The 19,088-nt window shown below is 35.1% G+C and overlaps 3 protein-coding genes across 6 annotated transcripts; 2 read left to right on the forward strand and 1 right to left on the reverse strand.

The window, feature by feature from the left end:
- The first annotated feature begins 677 nt into the window (after positions 1-677).
- amn1 (antagonist of mitotic exit network 1 homolog) lies at positions 678-5,531 on the forward strand. Its single transcript, XM_083547401.1, has 7 exons — positions 678-818; positions 1,889-2,021; positions 2,427-2,556; positions 2,665-2,882; positions 3,516-3,572; positions 3,752-3,863; positions 4,019-5,531. Exons 1-7 carry the CDS (start codon positions 799-801, stop codon positions 4,090-4,092), a joined length of 744 nt encoding a protein of 247 aa, XP_083403527.1. The 5' UTR covers positions 678-798; the 3' UTR covers positions 4,093-5,531.
- Positions 5,532-5,815: 284 nt separating this feature from the next.
- etfbkmt (electron transfer flavoprotein subunit beta lysine methyltransferase) lies at positions 5,816-7,286 on the reverse strand. The gene is made up of 3 exons (XM_083547402.1): positions 6,837-7,286; positions 6,528-6,658; positions 5,816-6,406 (listed from the first exon to the last, which is right to left on the reverse strand). The coding sequence occupies exons 1-3, from the start codon at positions 7,121-7,123 to the stop codon at positions 6,057-6,059; spliced, it is 768 nt and encodes a 255-aa protein (XP_083403528.1). The 5' UTR covers positions 7,124-7,286; the 3' UTR covers positions 5,816-6,056.
- Positions 7,287-8,316: 1,030 nt separating this feature from the next.
- Positions 8,317-16,341, forward strand: LOC310728498 (uncharacterized protein). Of its 4 annotated transcripts, XM_083545988.1 has the most exons (22): positions 9,018-9,105; positions 9,528-9,702; positions 10,068-10,129; positions 10,272-10,551; positions 11,005-11,090; positions 11,288-11,426; positions 11,566-11,691; positions 11,783-11,908; positions 12,008-12,112; positions 12,289-12,477; positions 13,088-13,317; positions 13,429-13,696; positions 13,845-13,912; positions 14,227-14,290; positions 14,430-14,537; positions 14,629-14,760; positions 14,828-14,901; positions 15,397-15,481; positions 15,606-15,672; positions 15,760-15,833; positions 15,922-16,023; positions 16,242-16,341. In XM_083545988.1, the coding sequence occupies exons 2-22, from the start codon at positions 9,541-9,543 to the stop codon at positions 16,329-16,331; spliced, it is 2,637 nt and encodes an 878-aa protein (XP_083402114.1). In that variant the 5' UTR covers positions 9,018-9,105; positions 9,528-9,540; the 3' UTR covers positions 16,332-16,341. The 4 variants fall into 4 exon arrangements, with proteins under 4 accessions (XP_083402116.1, XP_083402114.1, XP_083402115.1 ...); XM_083545990.1 differs by lacking the exons at positions 9,018-9,105; positions 15,922-16,023; positions 16,242-16,341 and adding an exon at positions 8,317-8,402 and having other exon boundaries at positions 15,606-15,787; XM_083545989.1 differs by lacking the exons at positions 15,922-16,023; positions 16,242-16,341 and having other exon boundaries at positions 9,070-9,091; positions 15,606-15,787.
- Positions 16,342-19,088: the final 2,747 nt, after the last annotated feature.

Below are 19,088 nucleotides of genomic sequence, written 5' to 3' on the forward strand. Positions count from 1 at the left end.
AAGGTGCGATAAACACAGATGTTTTAAACAAGGTGTGAGGAAAAACATTTAATGTTTTTAGACAAGAATGTGTAGAAACAGAAAATGTTTTTCAAAGAAGAGCTTCTAAGAAAAACTAAGAAATAATAACAATCGTGGGGCTGTATAAAAAAAAAATATGTATATTAGGAAAAGAAGGTCTTAAACAAGACTTACAAGACCAAAGGGGAAATAAAAAATTAAGAATATGAAATGTTAAAGACGTTTTTTGGTTTGCTTTTAGCAGTGTTTATAGTTTTTACATCCAGCATGTGTTAATTTACAAGCAATATTATTTGTAACATTAAAATTCTATTGTCATGTACTTTTTTCAGTTCTAAAATCTTATTGGCTGAGCTGTGTTTAACCCTAACCCTAACCCTAACCCTAACCCATATATATATATATATATATATATATATATATATATATATATATATATATATATATATATATATATATATATATGTAATTTCATCGAGAATACCTCTAATAATAAAGTAATCAAATATCTGAAGTGCATAGACTCACCGTTTACAAACCTTCAGTATACTTTGATTTTGAAGGGTAAACCTGTATTTTGAAATATAGAGTTAATACCGGAAGCTCAGTTCGTTATTACTTGCCTGCCGATGTAAACAAACTGACATGCATGTTACCTGCATTTTACTTTATATACTGAGAAATGGTTGATAATTGAGATCTTTCATTCTTGTAGTCAAGACATTATTCTTTCTTTGTTTAACAGAATTGTGTGGACAAGAACGGACAAGCCTGGGGATGGATTCATTATTAGACCTGTAAGTTAATTTATCTTTAATTGACCTTACTGTTTGTTATGTCAAAATATAATATAATATAATAACAGATTACACGCCTACACACTTTATACATCCATCATATTGTTCACAAATCTGTCTAAATCTATGTTAATAAGCACTTCTCCTTTGCTGAGGTAATCCATCTACCTCACAGGTGTGACATATCAAGATGCTGATTAGACAGCATGATTATTGCACATGTGTGCCTTAGGCTGGCCACAATAAAAGACCACTTTAAAATGTGCAGTTTTTCTGTACTGGGGTGTCCGGGGGTGGTCTGATAACCAGTAAGTATCCGCCTTGACCACCATTGGCCTCACGCAGTGCAGCACATCTGATTCGTATAGAGTTGATTAGGTTGTTGGTTGTGGCCTGTTGAATGTTGGTCCACTCTTCTTCAATGGCTGTGCGAAGTTGCTGGATATTAGCAGGAACTGGAACACGCTGTCGTTTACGCCCATGAGGACGATGAGCATGTAGATGAGCTTCCCTCAGACGCTTTCTGACAGTTTCAGCAGAAATTCTTTGGTTATGCAAACCGATTATTGTACATAGAAAAAGTCTTCGATCTTTGAGTTCAGCTCATGAAAAATGGGGCAAAAACAAAAAGCGTTGCGTTTATAATTTTATTCAGTGTTTATATATATATATATATATATATAAACACTGAATAAAATTATAAACGCAACTTTTATATACGCAATATATATAAAAAGAAATATGATTATTAATTTTTATTATTATTATTATTATTATTATTATTATTATTACACGGTGGCGGATGAACCACTGTGGCGACCCCTAATTGGACCAGCCGAAATAATAATAATATGATGATGATGATTATGAATATCATTAATAATAATCATTATCACAGTGGTGTGTGAATCGCCTCTCTTTTCTACCTGCGCTTTTTTTATTATATGCATCTGTAACTCTGTTATAGTTACAGTTGATTATAGGCAGCGCATTCATTTGTGAAGGTGATTAAACCAGCCGGAACTACTTGTGCAGCCTTCCAGAAAATCTGTGCGTGTGTTGTGCTACAGGAGCGTGAGGTGTGTGGCTCAGTATGCAGACCGTTATATTGAGTGCATTAGGACGCTACCTTGTGGAGTTAAGGAGAAACTGCTCCGAATAATGACGACTAAAGGAACTCTCACCGACTCCAACATAAGCCAGGTAAATAAATAAAATATCTCTATCTATCTATCTATCTATCTATCTATCTATCTATCTATCTATCTATCTATCTATCTATCTATCTATCTATCTATCTATCTATCTATCTATCTATCTATCTATCTATCTATAAGGAGACTTGTAACATCTTTCAAAAGTAACAATATTGCTAGGTGAATACTGGATGAAAGTACAGATTAGAAATAATTTTACAGCTAATTGTCATGGGGATATCATAAATCACATCATCAAATAATAAATTTATAGTCTTTTGGATAAGTTTGGATTGTGAAATATTTTCAGGTACATACAAGTTTTTTCACTTAGATGTAGGGCTAGTAAAATGTTCAAAATCCTTGAAAATTTTTTTAATTTTTTTTGGTTACTAAGGATATGTTTTTGCAGCTCCTGCATGCTGGAGTTCATACCCTCTCCCTGCAGAACTGCACGGTTTCAGACTCGGCACTCAGACAAATCAACTGTCAGCATCTAAAGACTATAATACTAATAGGATGTGTGCACATTACATCAGAAGGTATGCTTTAGTGCAAAATTATTTGAGATTCTGGTTATTTTTCTGATTACTTTCAAGACTAATAATAATAGCAATACTCCCACTATTATAAATAATAATGTGTTTTAGGTCTGAATGCTTTGGCTTCACACTGTGTGGGTCTTCAGGTAGTTGACTTAACTGGGTGTGCAGCTGTAACTGACTCGGGTGTACGAGCGCTGGCACGAAGCTGTAAGCGGTTAGAGGTTATCTCTCTCAGTGAATGCCCTGCAATCAGTGATGTAGCCCTGATCGAGCTAGGGGCTAATTGCAGGTGTCTATACAGCATCGATTTTTCTGGGACAGAGGTAAGTTACCTGATCTAGAAGTACTTTGTTTATTATTTAGACATATTAAATTTTTGTGTGCCCATCTAAAAAAAGTTTTTGTGGATACCACTTCCTGTTAATGTTGATAACATTTGTGCAGTCTATTTAGTAAATTTCAAAAGAGAAGATACCAAGTGATATCATAGTGGTGCTACTTTATTACACCAATAGTAATTCAGAGATCAATGCACACAGTGTCAAAATTATAATTGTTTAATTAGACTATTATTAAATATATTTTTTATTCTATATTTGTTAGAGGTCAGAAACCTTAGACAGCACTGGTTTAATTAAGATACATAATGAAAGCATTCAATACAACAATATATATTAACTTGAGGGTCAGTGCTGGAAATTGAACTCAACTTTTCAGTCAGCATCCTAAAGCTTTAACCATGTTTTATCAGTAACTGTTTATATCTTGTGTGATACTGTTTGAGGGGCAATGTGGGGAACAGATATTTTTCAGGCAATGGGGATTTGACCCTGAAGTCACACCATGAAGTGAAAGCTGCTTCCTTTTTTCCTTTTTTTTTTTTTTTTTTTTTTTTACGGATTTTGCCTGCCATATTTGTGTAGCTCTAACTTTACCACTTGACATGCTCCTGACAGGTCACTGACGATGGTGTCATTGGTCTTGTGACTGAAGTGTGCTGCCAGAGCTTAAAGGTAATGTGTATTCACAAATTAAACAGCACACCCCATTGTGTTTAACATTTTTTCCTGTGTATTGTAGTAGTTTTACTATCTTTATACTAAACCATATACTGTATAAAGACCTCTTAAACTTATCTGACATATTGATGCTTTGATTCTGCTCAAACTTTATTTCACTTAATCTCAAAAAGGAACTACAGATGGTACGGTGCCACAATTTAACAGACAAGGCTGTGGCTGCTGTTCTCTCAAACTGTGCCAACATCAGAATATTCCATTTTCATGGATGTCCCCTCATTACAGGTATTCATTGTACTATTTTTATACTTTAATTAATGCAGTGATATTGAACAGTAATAGCCTGTTTGATATACATCATATGCATGACCTGATATAAGAGTTTTAATTCCTTGTCAATACAGTACTAAAATATGTCTTATCTTTGGTTTGTATTTTAGATAAATCCAGAGAAGCACTTCATAACTTTATCGGGCCAAAAAAGATTAAACAGATCTCCTGGACTGTGTACTAATTCTATTCTAATACACGATTTAAGATGAAGCAGTACATCTACAAAGTTGTTAATGTGTATAAAAATCTACTGGAATAAAAAAAACACGTATTAACTACAATGCTAAAATCAGGTTTAATTTTAACAAGTTGCAGGTGTCACTGCTAAACTCACTCTTAGCCTACAAGTTTACAGTGTGTGTTCTGAGCTGAAAGTGTCCATAGCTCAGGTGAAACGTGTGTGTAAGTAAAAATTAAAAAATATCAGTGATGTGTATATAAAAAATATTAGTAATACTGTGTTTTTTTTTTATATATTAATTTATATTACAATATATTTATAAAGCACTTTTGGATGTGAGCACCTTTTAATTTTTTTATCATTTGGTTTTCCTAATAAATATAATGCTAAGTTGTAAAGGTGGGTGAAAGGGTTTTGGAAACTTGTGTTTAAAATATAGTTATGACCTGACATTCAGTATAAGTACATTTCTTATATGATATTGGAATAATATAAAAATTCTTAACATGAGGTGGATTAATATCACCTTGGAACAGACCCAAAGTGGTCAAAAATGAATAAAAAAGGAGGAAGTAATGGCTATGCAGAGATAAGAAGGCACAGAGACAGTTGCACCAAATGCAAAGAGAGGGGGGAGCACATACACACAAACACAGGACTGGCCCAAGGCCAACTGGAGATAATAGAAACTTAAATTACCAAAATACATATGTACAGATACGGTTTTCTAGACATATTGGGAACTTGCATAACCAGAATACATGTGTGAAATTGTGATTGGATATAAACAAAAGGGGTAACATGTATTTGGCTAACAGTTGATAAGAGGAACATGCATGATACAGGACAATCTCTTCTATACCATGCATTAACCCAGGCTAGCTCAAAAGAATTTCTTTATATACATTTCAGCCATGTTCCTCTCTCTATTCTCTACCAGTTACAATTTAGTGCATGTATCTGCACTACATAAATTTTTCATTATCTCACAAGTTCTTGGTGTTCCACATGTATACTCAGTCATTTAACTTCCGTTATAGATCCTGGAAACCAGTTTCTGCATGCACACTCACATTATGGCCAAGTTTTTCATTATCTTATTATCTACATTATCTTCAGATGGCCATGTTTACAAGGGAACTAATCTTTATTTTAGTGTGTGCATGTGTGTGGGCTTGTTCCCTGGTCCAATATGTGCATTCATGTTGACCTTTACTCTAATGTACACGTGTAGCTCTCTTTCACCGTTTCTCCTCGTTCTCGAAAGACCCACTTGTTTGGTGTTTCAATTGTACATGCAAATTTAATACAATGAAATGTATGAACGGATACTGTAACCAGTGAAACCTTGGTACAAGTCACATGTTTATGGTACTTGTATTCCTGGTACCAGCTGTTTTGCTTGACTGTTAATAAACTAAACGCCTCCTCCTCCAGTCTTAATGAATCTGGCTGATTATTTATTTTGTCTTATAAGGTCATTTTTAAATGTATTTTATGGTTAAATATTTGAGCTAGCTTGAGTCAATTTAGGGCTACTGTGTAACTACAGTACAAAGTCTTGCAACATAGCCAATCAATAAACAGGGTTATGTTTAACAAATATTTACAAATGAAATAGGGGGGGGGGGGGGAATCATTCTTTATTTTGGAGAAGATGCAATAATCTCCCTCCTATCAGCTCCCACCTGATAGGAGGGAGATTATTGCATCTTCTCCAAAATAAAGAATTATTTTTTATTTTATTCATTTTAATGGCTCTTACTCTACCAATTTCTTGAAGGAACTCAAGTGCAGTTTTACAGAAAGCATTCTTGCAGAAAAGAACTTCATTCATACAAGAAATAGTGAACATTTTACAAACTGCTTTCCAAAAGTAATATAATTAAAAAAATTCTAATTACATTACTTTGAAGGATTAGATAATAATATACTGATATTTCTTTTTTATTATTTAAACTCAACTAGTTTTCAGGTCTGTAGCTCCACACTGTGCTATTTGTAAGTCCATAATTTTCCTCCCGAACTGAGTCTGGTAAATCAAACTGAGCCTGTTCATACAACAGTTTCTTGATTTCATGGCTCTCAAACTGAGCTCTTCCTGGATCTCCAATAAGGATCTGTGTTCTCTGCAGTTTTACACATTTGTTCAGCCAATTATGTAAGCTGTCGATAAGCGTCTCCTCATAGAACATGTCTCCCAGTAAAATGAGGTCCCAGTTCTCAGGTTCTGATCCAATCAGGTTCTCAGTCACGCAGGGCAAGGGCTCTAAACCATTCAGCTCACAGTTCATCTTTGTGGCAATAGCAGCAACTACAAGACAGCAGTAATGATGGGTCAGCTCTATAAAACGCATTATTTGGTATTTAAGATTTAGAGAGAATTAGATATTTAAAATGATTTTTTGCTGTAATTGTCAAAATAAATGTCTCACCTGGATCAGTGTCATTGGCTACAACATGAGCAGCCCCACTAAGTTTAGCAGCAATAGCAGATGCACCGCAGCCACATCCCAGATCCAACACTTTTCTACCTGCAGACAGCTCTGGGTTGTTTAGAAGATGCCTAAAATATCAATGAAAATTAATTTTATTTTATAAATAAATTTGAACACTTTTAATTACAATGCAATCTATCATTCCCCTGCAACATGAGCTGTATATATAAAAAAGTATTTATAAGTCAATTTGTATGATTTTGTGGGTAAAAAAAAAAAAAGAAGAAGAAAGCCCAGCGCCATTACCTGGCCAGTGCCTGTCCCCCAGGCCAGTGTATTGCCCAAAAGGGATCAGGAAATGGCCAGAGCTCTGGTCTCTCCGTCCAGAAGCGACATTTCACTGTAAATAGTCTTAAAGAGATCTCTGGTGTTAAACTTTGATCTCTGACTATCTCAGTATTTTCTGCAATAAACCGCTTTATTTCACTTTCTGCTTCACAGTTGTAGTGGCGAATGATTTTATGTTGAACCGCCCAAATGGATTTTCTCAGCAAGTCTTTGCCACGTAAGCAAATGAGCAATCCTCGGTTCATATCGATAAACAGCTGTCTAACCCCCGAACACCGTCTTGTGAAGTAATTGATAGGATACCATGTGTCTGCTGAACTATGTAAAAACAAGGGCAAAGACGTGTTCACGCATGCGCCAATATTATTATTATTATTATTATTTTTAATGCTCCGCTTCTTCTTCGTCCTCTACTACTTCTTCGATGTGGTAGTAGGCTCACGAATGTATTGTTTTACCGCCACCTAGTGGCTTGCTGGATTTGATAGTATTTATTTTTATTTTGTATTCTTAAATCCAGTATATTAATGCACATAACAATAAACAGAGAAAAAGAGCTTACAAAACAAGAAAGATTACAAAAGATGCAAAGTTTTTTTCTTCTTTGGCAATTTCAGTAAAGTAAGATATTGTTCATATTCTTTTATAAAACAAAGAACAATCTTATGAATGTTTGGAACTGTGAATGTAGAGTTTGTAATTAACCATTTTGTTTGCCAGGAATTACACTGAAATGCTGGGAAAAATAAAATACATTTTTATGTATTTTACTCTAATAATTTGTCTACCTCCAATTATAGAAATAATCTATTTATCTACTTTAACACCTGTTTAATTTTACCCGTGCTCCCCTCGGTGTTAGTATTTGATTGTATATTTGTTCACACTTCCTTTTCATAATCAGATTTTAATGATGTCTCAAACTTTACTGTACCTGTAACAGTTTCAATGTAGCAGACACTATACTGTTATTATTGGAAGTGTACATAGTGAACTTAGATAAGCAGTGTTTAACAAACTCAAACACCCCAGTGCAGTTATATAAGTACAAGCACTCTTGGAACACAGCTTCTCCAATAAAGTTAGTGGACCAGTGGTAGAACTAATTTTGCACAATAGTATTGTAGTTATGCTGTTAACCTTCATTCATTTATCCACAGGTCTTTAGTAAGTTCTTAATTCTAGTCACAGTGGAGCCCAAAGCCTATTCTGGTAACCTTGGGTGCAATTTAGACCAATCGAGACTATCGTACACACACACACACACACACACACACACACACACACACACACACACACACACACACACACACACACGTACACACACACACACACACACACACACACACATTCACACTTTAGAGCAAGTTAGTGCAGCCAGTCTGCCCACCTGCATTTTTTCGAATGTGGAGAAAACCAGAGGACCTAAAAAAAATAAATGTCAAATTATGCTTTTGCAAATTGAATAGCTTAATTAGTCAATTTTGATATGGTGTATGCTGTGATCAAGTAAATTTTTAATAGGTAAGTGAATTTTGAGTTCACCATTCTTAGCAATATAATAACTAATACTCTCAAATTATGAATAAAGTTTGTCTGTCTGTATGTCTGTCTATTAAAAATATGGACACCCAAGACAAGTTTGACTAGACAACATAGGACAAAAAGATTCCTGTTTTGGATCAAAAGGTAAATTCCAAGTTCCGCAGTTTTGCTATATGTCTCGATTTATTAGTCAGAAAACCTTGTTAGATGTATGTTATCTAAATGCTTATGGTGTAAATTGGTACAACATCATTTTTTTCTTTACTTGTCTTTTGGGCCTAAGTTAATTAAACTAAGCCTATTTTTCTTCTCACATTTACTTACATAAAAAAAAAAAAAAAAAAAAAAAAAAAAAAAAATGTACAATGTCATATGAAATTGGTTCTGGAACTGAACCACTGACTAAATTTAGTAAGCACAAAACATGAGAGAGTTTAAGGATTGGTGACACAGAGATTGCACTTACGTGGTCTGCCAAACTGTTGAGCTGATCATTCATAGAGGAGAGAGGCTGAACACATGCTTTGGTCTGCATGTTACCGTCACCATGGAGACGTGCTATCAAGGCCACAGTTTCAACAGGCTGCTTGAAGAATAAACAGTTCATGGAGACATAAGCTGTGATTCATAGGGAGGAAGAAAAGAAACGACCCGAAAAGCAACTGCATGTAAGATTACAATGGTAAATATTAACCTTCTGAACAAGATTGTTCATATTTTTATATGAGAAAATAGCATTATAATAATAATAATAATAATAATAATAATAATAATAATAATCATTATTATTATTATTAATATTATTATTATTATTATGTTGTTGTTGTTGTCGTCATCATCATCCATAGGTTGAATAAATATAATATTTTATAGTTGCTCAGCTTGAATACAAAGTATTGTGTTACAGTTGTTACTGTGCATAGCAGGTGTAAGAACTCTCCAGCCTGTGTGAAATATTACTGACTGAGGGTAGGGCAGCGATGTTCTTGGAAAAATCAAGCAACACAATTTCCATCAGCAGTAACAGCAACAGCTAGCTCTCTTTAAACAGCTTGCTGCAAACCTTTAGCTCAGACTAAAACAGTACTTCTTGCATTCATACAGGTCACTTGAAAATATGGCCAGCTGGATCAGTGACAACAGGTGCACATCAGACAGAAATGACTGGGAATGGGATTCTGGTTTGGGATCTCAGGAACTAAGGAACTCTTTCAGATCTTCAAAATCTCTCTTGCTGTCTGAGTTTGACTTGTGGGAAAAGTCCCTTTTTAAATCACGGGTAAGTGATGAATGGACACCCAGACCTCTAAATAAATAACTAGACATTTTGGTATAGATAAGTATTGTAAAAAAAAAAAAAAAACTAGTGAAAAGTAAACTGATAACCATGTATAACACTCCCAAACACTTTTTTGGAATTATAAGGTTATGTCTGTGACTTCTGTATTTTTTAAGATTGTGAGTCAATAAATTAAATCTTATCATATTTAATATATTAAACCCCCTTTTTAATTATATTTTTGTATAGCATATTTATAATAACAAATATAACTTATAAACACATAAATACAATCTGTAAAATATCTCTGATTTCTGTTTATACTCACATATTGGTCGTCTCTAACTATGTCTGGTTGTTTTCAGTCCTCAGCTTTGAGTTGTGTCGATGTGCCTCGATCAGATCACAGTTCTAAAATCAGCACCAGGTCAGAAAATTTGATTCCATTTGATCATTTTTTCCACAATTATATAAAGCAAAGTGGCCTATAGTCTGTGTATTTATATTTGCTTTTACTCTCAGACTAATTCACATACTGATGTTGTGTTAATTCATCCTTTGTGTATCAGCTCCATTGGCCGTAAATATGGGATGAAACACAGCGAATCAGCTGCCAGACAAAGATGTCAGTCTGCCTCACGTCTTGCACCGGACGGAGCACCCGGGTCTCATTCTGAATTTGAGCTGAGAAGTGCACTAGACGACAGCAGAATGAAGAGGACAGAGCTCATCCACAGACTTCGGGAAGTTCACAACCATCTGGACATACAAACAGACCTGCTGAAAGCCAAAGAGACCCAGCTTGAGCAAAGCCAGAGCAGTGCCCAGCTTCTGGAGCTCAAGCGTAAGGTTGGGCTTTTATCAGATTAAAATATGGTTTCAATTAAAAAGCTTGAAGCCAGTCAAAGAAAAGGAAATTAAGTTGCATTTATATAACAGAAATGTTGATGTTTCCTTTGCAAATTTTTACTTTTTCTTAGGTAAGAATAATGTTAAGAATACATTTTTACTTTTTACAGAGATTTAACTAATTCTATTATAGTTGAAACATTTACTGTGTTGGTTTATTAGAAAGTGAACTTTATTTAAAACAGTCAATTGAAGGTAGGTTATTATCTTTTAAATTATATATTTTATACTTTTTGTATCTGGGTCTAAAGTATATAGTTTTATTGGAAAATATAATGGAGTTTATCAAAGCCTAGATATAAGGTGTATTTTCTAATAAGGTGGAAAGTGTGTGTGTTTCAATTCTTTTTCATTTCTATGGCTACTTATTTGTTTTTGATTGTTCTCTCACAGCAGCTGGCAAATGCATTGAGTGTTGTTGAGGAGAAGAAAGAAGCAACTGAGCAAAGTCACTTTGAGAGTTCAGATCTGCAGGACAAGTAAATATGTGGATCATAAAACAATTGTGACAATTTATAGGCATTTCATAAATTATCCATTGTGTTAGCCACTGGATCTGAATGTGTGTGTGTGTGTGTGTGTGTGTGTGTGTGTGTGTGTGTGTGTGTGTGTGTGTGTGTGTGTGTGTGTGTGTGTGTGTGTGTGTGTGTGTGTGTGTGTTTGTTATTCTATAAAGGGTGCTGCAGCTGGAGAAGGAAATTTTAAACATGAAATCTAGCCTTGAGAACAAGAGCAATACTCAAAATCAAGCATCAAATTCAAAGCCCCACCTAGGCAGGACCATGCCTGAAACAAAAGACGAATTTGTCAGAGAGGTAGACTCTGCATGTGTCATTGAAATGAGCAAAGATTTATTAAAAAGTAAAAAATAGATAGGATCTTATAGATATTGGTGATTTATGAAATTTTATTATGCTCCTGAATTTGAATTATGTAAAATGCTGATGTTGACAGGGACAGAAAATAGCTGAGAGGGAAATCAAGAGGCTTGAAGAAGTCCTCAGAGAGGTAAAAGAGAGGGCCACAACCCTAGAGGCTGAAAAGGACCATGCTTTAACACAACTTCAATTCTATAAAAAGGTCAGTCAGTTTCTCTTACTGTTTAAATATAATCCTAAAACTACCACTAAACAGACAACTATTTTCCCCTTTTCTTTGGTTTGCATTTTAGGATAAACAGAAGATATTGAATCAGATGGAAGAGTTGAAGCAGAAGTTTGGTATGTCCTTGGAGGCACAGACTGATTTGCAGGACCAGCTCAGTGAGACCAGCAGTCGCCATGGCCAACTTGAACTGGTGAGAGATTTAAAATGCAAGAAAATAGGTCCATGAAATCCTCATGAATTATCTACCCTGACACTCACGTTGCTCTCTGGATTCCAAAATACTCCACAGGAAAATGAACTGCTTACCACAAAAATATTGCGATTGGAGGATAACATAGAGGACCTGAAGTCCAAGCTCTCCAGTGCTTTTGCTGAAAAAGATCGCCTTGTGCAGGTGCTTTAGACCTTTCAGGCGCATTATGTTGCTGCTTAAATATTCTGTATTATTTATTCCTACTTACTAAGACAAGGACATTCTGTGAAATTCAACTGTCTTCATTTGCTGTTATTTCCCTATGTAGGTAAAAGCTATAATTATAGTGTTCTTTTCCTGTTATTTTATCTTTATAGGAGAAAACTGAACTGCACCAAAGAGTGCAAAGTTTGGATCTAGAGCTGCAAAGATCCCAGCTGGGCAGAGAGGGCTTTACCCAGCAGGTGTGTGATCTTCACTCCGAGCTGACTCAGGCCAAGAGCCAGGCCAGTCAACAACAGCAGAGTATCTTATTAATGAAAGAGGAAATGCACTTAGGCAAAGAGGTCAGAATTGAAAACACTGTATTCTCTCACTGCTGCTATTAGAGTCACGCTGTGCCATATTGTTGAGTAGTCTAAATGAAATTTGTTCTGGTAAAATGTGAGGATTGTTTAGGGAATTTCATGTACTTTGAATTTTAGAATTTCAGAAAAATATTAATAAATTGTTTAAAAAATTTTAAGAGCCCTGGATGTACAAAATGCAGGAAAAATTAAGCTTTTTAATTTAGCTAAAAGCAAAGAGGGTAAATGGGTCAAATATTTAGTATCAAATTTTACGTCAGCAATAAGCCAAATTAAAGACTCTTTGATTATAACATTATTATTATATAATTATATTATTCCTCTGACAGTGTAAAATACAGCTCAGTTTGCGTAATCTTAAAACTTCATTGTAAATGACCAATTCCTGTGTGCGATCAGAATTTAATTAGATAGCTGAAATGTTAAAATCTTTTTAACGTATGATGAAAAAGAGTAAAACACAACAACATATAACAAAACCCCCTACTTTGTTAATTATTTTGAATGTCATTTCATGTTTAGGAAGATTTTTCTCTAAACATTTTATGCTCTGACATATTGTTTAAGCTTTGTTCTGTCTTTTGTGCAGATGCAAGAGAAACTTTCAGCCAGCCTGGCCACAGCCACAGAGAGGCTTCAGGAAACACTACAGAAGCTTCATGAACTGGAAGCAGAGAAATTGATCCAAATGAATCAGATAGCTGCACTGGAAACTGAGCGTTTGCAGCTGATCGAAGAGAAGGAGGAGCTGATGGACGTGTTTGACCAGGGAGATCAGAAAGAGTTACGAGACCTAAGGGAGAGATGCTGCCAGCTCCAGTGAGTTTTGGTCTGACATCTAAATTACGTTTATTAACAAAAAGACAAATGTGTAGCTGAATTGATAGTATATTTTAACTCTGGGATTCTATACCTTTATCATGTATGTAGAGAATTACAGAAAATCTTGGAATATGAAAAGATGGAGCTTGAGACACAATGCCAGGGCCTGGAAAAGAAAGTAGAAAATGTTGAGGCAGAGTATGATCTTAAGAAACAAGAGCTGCAGCTCATGAAAGAAAAAATGGAACAAGAAAAGGAGGAGCTGAAAAGGGTGGCAGCTCACTGGAATGAGCGATGGATGGATGTTGCAATGGCATTGCAGTCTACTCAGGCTCAACTAGAGGAGACCAAGAAGTCACAGCAAGACACTGATGCGGTATGGACTGCATCACTTGTTTAATGTTTCCAAACAGCGTAATCTTCTTAATAGGGAATATACAGATTTACTATTTAAAATAATTTCATATCAAAACCTTTTTTTTTGTTTTCATAAAATTATTTTTGCTTTATATGTGTGTCCTCAGCTGAGGGAAAAGACTTCAGAAATTACCATCAAGTTGGAGACATTTGAGTCAGAGATGAAGGACAGCCAGTAAGTGTGTGCAAGCAGCATTTGTCATATTACATGATGGAGAAGAAAACATTCAAAATGAATTTAAAATGATAAGTTCTGTTACAAATCTCTATAGAATACACGCACTGGGAAGCTCATATAAAATATATATTTTATCACCAAAAATTGGACTGGCCTATGGTTTGTATTTTTGCCATCCTCAAACTTTTTAACGTTTGTATCGAAACAAAATTATTTTAGGTACAGCCATTGTATTTTTTTGTGTATTGATTAGAATTGTGGTTAGTGTAAATCCATGAAGGGTTTTTGATCTTATATATGTCCTCTTTTAGAAATCTGATCCAGAGATTGCAAGAAGAGAAAACACAGTACGAGAAAGAGCTAGCTAGAGTTAAGGTATATCTAATTGTATGTTATAATGTGTCATTAATATTTAACATTAAAGCTAATAATAACTGCTAGTAATAACAGGTTTACCATTTACCTACTTATAAACAAGGCTGAAAGTATAACGGTGAGATTCATTCACTTATAGAAAGAAGCTGGAGCTTTGGAGCGAGTGGAGCTTGATGCCTGCAGACAACAGCTGGAACTAGAGAGGAACAGAAGCCAGAATCTGCAGCAGAGACTGATGGGAAACCCTGTATGTCCATGTTTTTTCTGTCACAAATTAGGCCACCTGTTGCCATTAATACATTCATGGTAATAGACTATTATTGTGTGGGTGGCTGTAGGTGCCTCTGGAAGAAGTGGATGGAGAGCTGGTGCAGCTTAAGGCTGAGTTGAAGAAGGTGTTGGACATGCTTAAGAGTCGTGACACTGAGCTGGAGAAGCAGCAGCATGAGTTGCAGTCTGCTCGTGACCAGGTGAAAATGATCTGACTACCGTGTAAAGATAATTTTATATAGTTTAACCTTTTCTGTTATATTTTAGGTGACTCAGCAGAACGAGAAAGTACAAAGACTGGAGCAGCAACTGGATAAAAGAGATCAGGAATTGAAACAAAGGTGGATACACATAACTGTAATCAGAAACCAGTTATACAGTTTGCAAAAATGTTGTCACATAATGCATGTTTTGTTTTGTTGATACACAAACAATGTAGAACAACCCTATGGCAACTGTGACCAAGTAAATGTCACCACTTAACTAAGCAAAGCCAAGATGGGACACTACAATAGGACTTCAGATCAAATGTTTTTTCTTTGTTTGTTTGAATGAAAATTCCTTTATGGTTTATTGTCCAAATAAACTGCATTATTCTAACACTGCACCTCGATCTAGAGCAGAGCTAGATTTCCTTCTTAAATTAGCATGTCATTATTTCTTTCAAAATACGTACAATGCTTTCAGTATTATTACCCTAATGTTTGAGGTATAATTATATTTGTCCTTATATGGTTAAGACCAAATTAAGATAAATGTCTCAGTGCTCATAGTACAATTCTGCTGTATCACACCGTTATTGTTGCACTGAATGTGTTGTTGGTGTTCCTCTTTAGAGATCTTTCCCTAAAAGATTTTATAAGACAGAGAGACACAGAGAAAACAGAGGCCCAAACCAAGATAACTGCTCTTGAAAATGAGGTACACAACCTATAGATATTATTGCAGATAATATTTCTAATTAAAGTGCTGAACATTAAAGAAATAAACCATAACTTGGTGGTTTCAATTAATCTTTAAACTGGTTTTTATACTCATCATTCAGGTTGCTGGACTAAAAGATCTAAAGACCATTCAGAAGCTGGGCCCTCAACAAAAATCCCTGAAGGAAGGTAATTGCACTGCTTGTGTACTCATTAGATTAAATAAAAAACAGTTTACATACAAACTGTTATAATGACTGTGTATTGTGGTAACAGAGAGTTGTAAATCAACTGATCAACAAAAAGAGCAGCATGTCCACAAAGTGCATAGTGTCAGACCTCCTCAACAGGTACTGGAATTCTACACAACATTCAAACACCAACTCCTCACTTCTAGATCTTTCATCTATACTAACTGGTGTTTTTTTTTCAACTTAGGGAAAAGAAGAGAGGAAATCATCATTAATGAAGGAAAAAGACACATCAGTAAAATCTGATATCGTAGATCCTGACCAACAGCAGAGACTAATCACGGAGCAGGTGGGTAGACAGTGTAAAGGATTTTATAGTTTTTTTCTGCTTGACAACATTGTGTTTGAAATATATTGATGGCTATAAAATAGACTTTTTTAAAAATAACTGCCTTGAAAAGGTAAACCATAAATAAGTCCTTTAACGATCAGTGTACATAATACACTCAAATTAAACATGATGCTCAGCATTTTATAATTTCATCCATATGAACATTTCTGTACCAGCTGAAAAGTCTGTTCAAGGGGAGAGAACAGAAGGGTGATATGGCATCTTCCATGATCCAGAGAAAAGCTGACTCGGTACTGGACTCCTAAACTTACAAAGGTAGTCATTTAAGTGTTGATTACTATAAACAACAAACTTATTAAACACTTTTATTTTTTGTTTTCCATTTTTAACCGTTATATCACAACACACCTAATGTTGTTAATCATGGGCATACAGCTGTGGTTACACTGCATGTAGGGATGCGCGGTATACCGGTACTGGAAAAATACCGCTATATATTATATTTCAAACGGTACGATAGAATTTTGCTGAATTTGGTATTTCATACACAGCTGTTCCGAAATCCACCTGTAGGCGGCAGTGCTTCCCAAATTACTGCGAAACCGTTAAAAGACTGAAAAGATATGCAAATGCCATATGCACGTGTTACTTCAGTTGCATTTTTAAAACATTTTGTTTGCATTGTGTTTTTAATATAAAAAAATTATATTATTTTATGATTTATTTATTTTTTCCCCAACATCAAAATGTAACATGTTTCCTGTAGGCTTTTTGTTACAGTTTGATACAAAGCTTTTTATTTATTATTATTATTATTATTATTATTATTATTATTATTATTTTATTATTATTATTTAATTTTATTTATTTATTTATTTATTTTATACAATTGTTTTCAGTTTATTTATCTTTTGAGGCTGGTTACTTGTCACATGTGTTTTCTATTTAGTATCAATACCGAGGTATTATATTCTGGTGTTGTACCAAAGCCAAAATTATGGTATAGAGCCATTCCTAACTGCATGTTAGTTTTGACTGGAATGAAATAATGTTACAATGAAATAACATTCTAACTGAAATTCTTTATTAATGAGAACACCATGGACAGAGGAAGAGGTAAGGTGAAGGGGCAACAAAAATGTGAACATGATTTAAGTGATCATGAGAAGACAGAAGAGCACAATTCGAAACAAAACGTTTCTGAGAAAGAGCCCTAGCAGCTCAAGTGCAGTGCTAATCAAGTAGATAATAATGAGAATGAAAAACCTGCTAAGAATGATTTTTAAATCCACTGTGAGAAACAGAAAATCTACTGAATCTACTGAATTTCTCTCAAATATTGTTTACAAATCTGTCTAAATCTGTGTTAGTGAGCACAATCCATCCACCTCACATGTGTGACATATCAAGATGCTGATTAGACAGCATGATTATTGCACAGTGTGCCTTAGGCTGGCCACAATAAAAGACCACTCTAAAATGTGCAGTTTTACTGTAGTGGGGTGGGACTAAAAACCAGTGCAACCTCAAGCAGTGCAACACATCTCCTTCGCATAGAGTTGGTCAGGTTGTTGATTGTGGCCTATGGAATGTTGGTGGATATTAGCAGGAACTGGAACACGCTGTCGTATACGCTCATGAGGATGACAAGCATGCAGATGAGCTTCCCTGAGACGCTTTCTGACAGTTTTAGCAGAAATTATTTGGTTATGCAAACCGATTATTGCAGCAGTTGTCCGGGTGGCTGGTCTCAGACAATTTTGGAGGTGAAGATGCAAGATGTAGAGGTCCTGGGCTGGTGTGGTTACACGTGGGCTGCGGTTGTGAGGCCAGTTGGATGTACTGCCAAATACTCTGAAACGCCTTTGGAGACGGCTTATGGTCGAGAAATGAACATACAATTCACAGGCAACAGCTCTGGTGGACGTTCCTGCAGTCAGCATGCCAATTGCACGCTCCCTCAAAATTTGTGACCTCTGTGGCATTGTGCTGTGTGACAAAACTGCACATTTTAGAGTGGCCTTTTATTGTGGTCAGCCTAAGGCACACCTGTACAATAATCATGCTGTCTAATCAGCATCTTGATATGTCACACCTGTGAGGTGGATGGATTACCTCAGCAAAGAAGAAGTGCTCACGAACTAGATTTGTGAACAATATTTGAGAGAAATAGCTCTTTTGTGTACATAGAAAAAGTCTTAGATCAGATCTTTGATTTCAGCTCATGAAAAATGGGGGCAAAAACAAGTGTTGCGTTTATAATTTTGGTCGGTGTTTGTTCAGTTTCTATGTCAGTGATTTTTTTTAAACTAAATTTTGTTCTGCTTTACAGAAGAAAAAAAAAGTATCCACAGCAGATCCAGCATTTAAGAATAACATAGAGAATAGCCCAAAACTGTGTTGTTTATTAACAAATAAGATGATGCCCTGAAAATGAGACCACCCCTGTTGCCTGTGCATGGAGTATTACTTGCCAGGCAGAAGGAGGAGTGTGGTTCAGAGCTGGAGAAACTTGAGATGTATACTTTTGTTGTGGAGAAGAAGGGCACTGATTTGTACTTTAATATATAAATGTGTAAGTGGAAAATGATATTATGTTAGATATCACAATTGATTTTATTCACTAAAAATTCACATGCATTAAGTGTACAGTGAAAATTTGAGAAACCCTCCTGCAAATGTTGTCAATGAAACAGAATGTTTGCTGAGTATTCAAATTATTGTAGCAAAAATGTTATACAGTGTTTGGTTTATCTTATTTACCTTGTGTACCAGACATTTATTTAGCAGATCTGTAGAACGCTAGAAAATGTGTCTAGATTAAAAAATAATACCAACACCTATTAGGCCTATGTTTTAGAACTAGATTATGCTAGATTAATTAAATTGTATGGTGTTTAAAAACAAATTAGGTTAGGTTAATGTGCAAAATTTCTATAAAAATTCAACTGTTCCTCTAATTAAGCTTGTGAGCTTTTTCAGCACTGTGGTTTAGATGCTTGCCTTCATGTTTTTTTTTTTGTAATGAATGCATTACCTTAAATCATTTGAGTTTACTTTGC

This window comes from Silurus aristotelis (assembly GCF_946808225.1).
Source record: "Silurus aristotelis genome assembly, chromosome: 7".
Classification (NCBI taxonomy): Eukaryota; Metazoa; Chordata; class Actinopteri; order Siluriformes; family Siluridae; genus Silurus; species Silurus aristotelis.

What these genes read in the sequence shown, in the direction of transcription:
- LOC310728498 (XM_083545988.1), top strand. Translation starts at nt 9,541, where the DNA reads ATGGCCAGCTGGATCAGTGACAACAGGTGCACATCAGACAGAAATGAC. An exon ending in AAAAAGATCGCCTTGTGCAG is followed by an intron (nt 12,113 to 12,288) that starts GTGCTTTAGACC and finishes TTATCTTTATAG; the next exon opens with GAGAAAACTGAACTGCACCA. An exon ending in AGAGACTAATCACGGAGCAG is followed by an intron (nt 16,024 to 16,241) that starts GTGGGTAGACAG and finishes TTTCTGTACCAG; the next exon opens with CTGAAAAGTCTGTTCAAGGG.
- etfbkmt (XM_083547402.1), bottom strand. Translation starts at nt 7,123, where the DNA reads ATGAACCGAGGATTGCTCATTTGCTTACGTGGCAAAGACTTGCTGAGA. An exon ending in GGGGGACAGGCACTGGCCAG is followed by an intron (nt 6,659 to 6,836) that starts GTAATGGCGCTG and finishes TTGATATTTTAG; the next exon opens with GCATCTTCTAAACAACCCAG. An exon ending in AGCCAATGACACTGATCCAG is followed by an intron (nt 6,407 to 6,527) that starts GTGAGACATTTA and finishes GCTGTCTTGTAG; the next exon opens with TTGCTGCTATTGCCACAAAG.
- amn1 (XM_083547401.1), top strand. Translation starts at nt 799, where the DNA reads ATGGATTCATTATTAGACCT. An exon ending in ATGGATTCATTATTAGACCT is followed by an intron (nt 819 to 1,888) that starts GTAAGTTAATTT and finishes GTTGTGCTACAG; the next exon opens with GAGCGTGAGGTGTGTGGCTC. An exon ending in TCGATTTTTCTGGGACAGAG is followed by an intron (nt 2,883 to 3,515) that starts GTAAGTTACCTG and finishes TGCTCCTGACAG; the next exon opens with GTCACTGACGATGGTGTCAT.